Source organism: Apostichopus japonicus, chromosome 5 (assembly GCF_037975245.1).
Source record: "Apostichopus japonicus isolate 1M-3 chromosome 5, ASM3797524v1, whole genome shotgun sequence".
NCBI classification, from domain to species: domain Eukaryota; kingdom Metazoa; phylum Echinodermata; class Holothuroidea; order Aspidochirotida; family Stichopodidae; genus Apostichopus; species Apostichopus japonicus.
In genome coordinates this window covers 8439461-8447003 of record NC_092565.1, presented here as the reverse complement: position 1 = coordinate 8447003, position 7543 = coordinate 8439461, and the positions used below count along the sequence as shown (strand labels likewise).

At 36.4% G+C, this 7543-nt stretch overlaps 1 protein-coding gene across 1 annotated transcript in view; it reads left to right on the top strand.

Annotated features, from left to right (window-relative positions):
- Nucleotides 1-1736: 1736 nt before the first annotated feature.
- The window catches only part of LOC139967519 (dynein axonemal assembly factor 9-like), a 43477-nt gene continuing 37670 nt past the window's right edge, over nt 1737-7543 (top strand). The window contains exons 1-5 of the mRNA XM_071971406.1: nt 1737-1896; nt 2763-2867; nt 3703-3771; nt 4784-4812; nt 6112-6236. Coding sequence (XP_071827507.1) covers nt 1829-1896; nt 2763-2867; nt 3703-3771; nt 4784-4812; nt 6112-6236 — 396 coding nt within the window. The 5' untranslated portion in view covers nt 1737-1828. The remainder of the gene's footprint in view (nt 1897-2762; nt 2868-3702; nt 3772-4783; nt 4813-6111; nt 6237-7543) is intronic.

Genomic DNA, 7543 nt, shown 5'->3' with positions numbered 1-7543 from the left:
TATGGATGTCTTTAGCACAAAATTCCTTTTTGATATGTTGTAGAATGTAAACACCACTGCTATCAGTCTAGGTTGTAATTCGATAACACCTTTAAATTTTGACAGAAATGACCCTCTTAACAGCAGAGGTTCATAAGTTAAACTGACTGGACTTATCAGTCCAATATACACCCAATCAGTTCCTCAGATGCAAATGCAATACTCAACGGCACAACGATACTTTGGCCTCAAATGCCATGTTTACAATGTGGACATATGGTATTAAACTGCATTGTCCATGCAAGGGTGGCTCTGTAATATGAAGATAAATGAACTAGTATTTATTATTTATTGTTTTTGTTACTAGAATTCATAAAAGAATGGAGTAACATTGACATTTTAGGTCTGTGCTTTTTCACTTAAACTTTGACATATCAAGACTAAAATTCTGCCTGTCATCCTTTAACCAACAACTGAAGCCAGTACAGTGGCGTAGTCAGAAGGGGGGGGGAGCAGAGTGGCCCACCACAAAGACTTTTGGGAAAGGCATACCAACATTTTTTTTATGAAAGTCGTACACATCGACAAGATTTAAGGTTTTCAAAACAAATGCATTTAAGACCTGAGCCAGTAGTCCCCAATTACACCCCATGTCTCCATTCCCAACCCCTCAACTCTGTCTTCCTAAATTGGTTAATTTGTAGTCCTTAGTTTAAATGTCTTAGATGGCTTGAACATGGCCGGCATTTAAACCAAGCTCTGTCTTGAGCAAACTCCTCCTTTTAGACTATATATGAAATTAAATAACTAAGTCAGGTCTTCACAATGATGACTCATAAAATCTTCATCTGCTATGTGGAGAAATGCACAAAATATGCTGATGACGGCTAGCTCTATGCTCTTAGCAATCACTTTGCCTTTCAGAAGTTATTTTAAGAATGTTGCTGGCTCCTTTCCAGTGGTATCCACAGATTCCAGCCCACACATTATTCTAACCGATTAATGTTTGCAAAAATTAGTTTGTTAACATTTAAATGCATATTAGAACCACAAATAGATGGTTCATTGCAACTTTAAATAGTCTGCTGTGTCGATGAAGCATACAAAAAGTAGCGGTAAAATACACAATTAATATTTGAGAAAATTTTGTGACAAAATCATTTGTTTTATAACCAGGGTCTGACATTCACATTTATTCACGAGAGCTGTGGATCGATTTCCAGACCGACATTTGCCTTTTCTGAAAGATCCAGCGCTGCTGGAGAGGAGGCCTTTTGCTGTTTAAAAAGGCCATTCAAACTATTGTATTTACTGTTTTGTTCATGCATCCACTAGCAATTACTGCTGGACAAACTCACAATTCGTGGGAGAAGGGTGGCAACTTCGCCTCATAATCGAAGCCCCTGCACGGAAAGGAAATAATTATTCATAAAAATAAAATAAAAATGTTAATTCAAATTATGCTGACTACAGTACACATACGTATTTTTCGATTGCTACTAAACAGCATTTGGAATATGTATGTCATAATTATCTAATACATTAATTAACATATTAGCGAGATAAATAAACACTGTACTACGAAAGATATGTTTGGAAAATTTAAGCATTTTTAACAGTAGAAAAGAATGGAAGTAAATTTGATAAGCTCATACAGTGACACCTATACGGGAATAAAATTATGTACATAACAAATCAATCTTGATGAAAGTTGTAATACAATGTGCCGTACTTCGCGTTCCATGTAGGTGACCGTTTAATTTCTCATTTTTTTTTTTATGAACTTGAAAATGGCGGCGGTTGTTTACAGTCGCTAAGGACTTGTGAATTTGGAAGATATACGGTCATAATGTCCAAGAGACGTCCCAACTCAGCCAGAAAGGCTATTTCTTACCAGTATTTCTCAACTTTTGTCAGGTATCTCATTCTGGAACTTGACTCGTACTGATACACAGATAACTGTAATAGAGCGTATAACATTAGGCCTTATGTTAACCTATAGTTAGCCTAACGTCATTATCACCGAAATAATAAAAATGATAGGCCTAGCCTAGGTCTACTCTACCTAGGCCTAGGCTAGGTATTGCATGTCCAGGAATTCAGATTAAACTCCTCCCAGAAGGGAAAAACCAACCCGATTAAAGTCAGACATTTGCAGATGCGAATTGGCTAACACAATTCACAAAATATTCAATGTCACAAGGAAGGCTAGGCCTAGGTGTAACCCAAAAAGACAAGATTCAATTCAGAAACTGACAGTGACAAACATAACATTCATAATCACATTATTGAAATAATGAAATGGAACTTTAAATTCAAACTGCAGCAGTACCAAAATCATCAAAAACACGCCTCATACATGTAAACATGTTATCACCTTAATTTAATGTTTGGTTTGTGACATTTAAAACTTCATCGCTCATTGGAGACCCACAAAGTCAAATGAATTTTGCCTGTTTTTCTCTAATCAGTAACAACCACTTCATCCTGTTATGAGAGCCACGCTTTTAGTTCTCAATATTTTGATTGGCTGATACAGACTGTCATCTGTGCATAACACGATAAAATGAATTTACACAGAATAATGAGTTTAGATGACACAATGAGTTAAGATAACATACTTTAGATGGCATAATCACTTTAGATCACATAGTTACTATAAATGTCATAATGACTTTAGGCAACATAATGTCTTCAGAAGCATACTGTAATGGTGACTTTTAATTATGGTGTAGTAAACTACACTACTACAATATCACCCTTGTTTCATTCGAAATAAACAGTTGCAGTCGGTTGGGGTATGTACAGTCTCTTCTAAGAGATCCTGCCTGTGAAAAAGATGTGAAGGGACCAGATGCTGTGCTATGCATCCTTGGAATTGATAGCAGGTTAGTGCAGACTTAGTCTTTTCTTTTGCTCCTTACTATATTCCTAAGTGTATTCTGTAATATGATGACCTACTTTTTATATGTGCATCTACATGCCATACTCGGTGCTCCCTCTATGCACTGATACACTGTAATATGATACTTAACTGTTGAACATATATGTGGCTTCTGCTTCTGTTACTCTTACCGCCTATCGCCTTGCCCTCCTAGAGAGTACATCATTAATAAATATACCATACCTGTTATATCATAGAAGAAGTGTTTTTTCTTATTTGGATTCTCGACTACTTCGGGTGGATCGATAACATTACATATTCATGTACAGTTCATTATGTGATCTTTGAAACTGTTTACTTTTGCCATTTTATTCTCAATCTCAACCATGAAATCTCACTTCGACCAGGCTAGGCTATTGCAGACCTCATCAGTGGAATGCTTTGAGAACATCTTATGTGAAACACCATTGTGCAGTTAAGCTGGGTGGATTAGGTAGGTGGGTCGGCAGAGGGAGATAGGTTTAGTGTTAGGATTAAAATGCTTTGAGATAGTCTGATGTAAAACACCATTGTGTGCAGTGTAACTGGTTAGATAAGGTGGGTTGATCAGCAGAGGGGGATAGATTTAGTGTTAGGATTGAAATGTTTTGAGAACATCTGATGTGTAACACCATTTTGTGCAGTTTAACTGGGTATTTATTTTCTTTGACTATGAGATTTTCAAGTTTGCAGACTCTTATGCAAAAAAAACAGCAATGAAACCATGATTGAAAGAAAGGGTCCTCCAGTGTATAAATCAAACACTGCTGGTAATGTGTATTCTGCTGTCATTATTGTAGGTTTGATGAAGGACATAAGGAGCTGGCAGACTATCTCCTCTTTGATTTCCTGGATGGAAGAAATGGCGAGTAAGTTGATAGTCATCAGATGCCCGACATCTACTGTCTTATCAGAATTGGTCTTTCTTGATTCAGCGTCATTTGTTGGACGAGGTTTGGAACAGTTTGCAAGAAGTATTTCCCACAAAAGTCTGTTATTGTTTCTGAAGATTGCTAAAGCAGTTACATTCAACAGCTTTCACACAAAGTCATTTACATGTGTATAAATCATTACAATAAAGTACATGACATATAGTCCCCACAATGGAGCAGAGCTTATTGAAAGCTTTTATAGAGGTAAGGAGCTGAAATATTTGTTCACATGAAATCAAAGTTGCTTTCAACATGCAGTGTAGTTATCATGTAGTTATCATGAACAGCAGGATTGCTATACAGTGTGATGTAGTTATCATAAACCTCTGGATTGCTATATGGCAGGGATGAAGTTATCATGAACATCAGGATTGCTATACAGTGTGATGTAGTTATCATGAACCAAAGCGTTGTTATATGGTAGGTATGTAGTTAGCATGAACCTCAGGATTGCTATATGGTAGGTATTTAGTTACGTAGCATGAACCTCAGGATTGCTATATTGTAGGGATGAAGTTATCATGAACCTCAGGATTGCTATATGGTAGGGATGTAGTTATCTTGAACATCAGGATTGCTATACAGTAGTGATGTAGTTATCATGCAACTCCGGATTGCTATATGGTAGGGATGTACAGTAGTTATCTTGATCATAGATATTACTTTATGACTGACCAGTTAAGTCACTTGATATCAAAACTTGTAAGCACCTTTGAGTTATGTCCATTTATGCATACAAACCTGTGCACATACAGTATCCAAACCATAGGGAAGCAATCAAACAGTGAATTGGTTATTATTGTTTGATCTGCTAGTGCATTATATGATCAGTTATAGAGTTCTCTCCCTGAAAGAAAGTTCATCTTGTGGTTAATAGGGAAACAGGTTTACCTGATTACTATTTGTTGACAATTTTGTGAAAGTTTAATGTTTTTTTTTTTGCTTACAGGATTGTGGATGATGATGAAACATATGAAGGTAAGGTAGACAGAAAACTTGCTCCACACTTTTATTTGAAGACCTAACCCTAACTCTGCCAATATCTTACTAGAACATTCGGTATTTTCATGAAGGAAACAGCCAAAAGAATGAAAAAATGAAAAGACTCTTCCAAAGAAATATACCAACCAAGATATGATTTTGTTAAACCAATACCAGCCACAGAGAATGTCACCTGTGGATTGAAGTTTGTGAATCAAAACCTAAGTTATTTCAAATACTCTGAAAATTGCCATTGCAAATACTACATTGAGTGAGTAACTTGATCACGCTCAAAGTAATGTACACATTTGCATGTTTTAATAAGTAAACCCTTGAGGGCAATGCACAGAGTTGCACATCTCATCACAATTGATCACAACTGATAACAATTGATTGATTATTGATAATAGTATGGTTAAAAATTCACACCCCTCATCCATAAGCTCTGCACTACTCAAAATGGCTTTGAACCTCCATTGTTTGACATTTTGTTCTGAAAGGCTGTGAGACACAAGCTTTCAACTTCCTACCGAGTTTGAAAGAACATTTTAACTTCAAAATTGCAGATCCAAGAGACACGCACACAAACAGACACAAATGCACAGTATTTTACTTCTTTCCTTCCATCCTTCCCCCCCCCCTGCCCACCCCCAGCATTATGGACATGTAACTTTTGGTCACCTTACCTCCCACCTGACCCCCAGATACTTGTTACCTAAAAACATAAATTATTACCATGGTAGCCCTTGCAATTGAGATGGCCACACTAGGCTCCAATGACCACCGATTTCAATATTTGAACCTCCCGATAGGAGCCATGGAATAAAACAATTTAATGAGCTCTGGTATGTCCATTTAGGTCGGTAAATATGTCACACATCATATGTCATGTAAATATACCGTTAGAAACTTGAATAATACTTCTTGTCATGTTATTATACCAAGAGAGACCTTGACGATATTTCTTGTCATCTCACTATATATCATGGAGACTTTGATAATACTTCTTGATGTCTCAGCATACTAATATAGAACTTGACTGTATTGTCTTGTTGTCCCAGCATACTGTGTAGACCCTGAGAATACTTCTTGTTTGCTCAGTATGCCATTGGAGACCTTGACCATACTTCTTGTCATGTAAGTATTCCATTAGCGACTTTGAAAACCCTTCTTGTCATGTATGTAATTCACCGCATGGAGAAACTTGACAGTACTTCTCCTCCAATGGAGAACTTGACAATGTTTGAGATGTTGGATCTTGTCATAATGTAATCAATATTATATTCTCTTTTGCAGATGTGGTGCTTCTTATAACAAAGTCAGCAGTTTATGTCTACTGTAATCCATTGAACTATCCACACTTGCTGCCATACATAGCCCACTGGCCAAACCTGAGACTTCATTGCACCAATCAGCAGCAGGTATTTATAGTTATCACTAGCTACTCATCATGGTACCTAATTTACTGTGACATTGTAATCATACTAGCTATTTGAAATCTTGCTATGTACATCAAATGGTGTTGATTGTTGTACCAATAGGTCCCTGGGAGCAATTAATGTTTCCATCAGTGTTCAATATCACTATAATGTTCACCAACGTCACATGATATCACCGCTTTCATTATGATCCAAAGAATTAATATCGTACCTCTGCTAATTAATTACCCTCATAAATCAAGTAAGTATTTAGCAGTCAATAGTGAATCTATGAACAAGTTTGTACAGGAAAATCATTTACGTCCAATCATGTTAATGAGACAGGCCTTTGAAATTACCGTGTGTGCTTTGTAAGTAAACATCTGGCATAGGACATTTACATATACTGTTGCTCAAAGAGTAATGTGATTCTGTGAAACTTAAGGACTTTAAGTTGACCTGTACTGAAATGAACATAACATGATACTAAAGAGACTAGGTTGCTTACAATGACAAGTGAAGTATTTACAACAAGGGTTTTTACCATTTTAATGGAAATCATAGTTTCTGCTGTTACCTAGTTAACATGAGATTTTCAAACTCCTTGCCTGTGTCACCTGTTTCATTTTATCAAGAAAGTTGGAAGCATTTATTTCAAACAAACTTAAGTCAGCATAAAGAAAGTTAAGTCACACTCATCGCAGAGTCACCAGTTGTATTCTATGGTTCTGTTCTTTTGATTTCAAATCATTACAACAAAGAACAACTGGAATTAAAACTTATTGCCTTATACCTTTGAAAATTTCACACAATAACTGGTGTTATCAGTTGCACACAAGTAGCAGTTACCATGTACAAATCATATTGTGGAATTCTGCAACGCTGGCACTGTAGAAAAACTGTTGGAAATAGATGGAAATGACGATATTTAAAAAAGAATTGAAGAAAAACTTCAATGGAACTTGACCAAAAGTACACCACACACATGTCAACTGAAAAAATAATCTGCCAGGTATAGGCTAGGCTACTGCTATAACACTTCCAATGTTGGTTGTTTGTGAGCCTCACCTTATAACGACTGGTTAATATGCTTGGTTATCAAAGTCTACGTTTTGACATAGAAGATAATGCTAGGTTTTAGAAGCAAGTGTGTTAGGATTGAGAACAGCAGTTTGAGGGGTTTGCATTAATTTTTGGAAATATGCAAATGACATTCGTTAGTGTCTGTAGGCCCTTTAGATAGTCGACAGTACCACTAGCACTGCCTGTGAAGTATAGTCATATTTTTGTTGGGGTAAATTATTTATTTC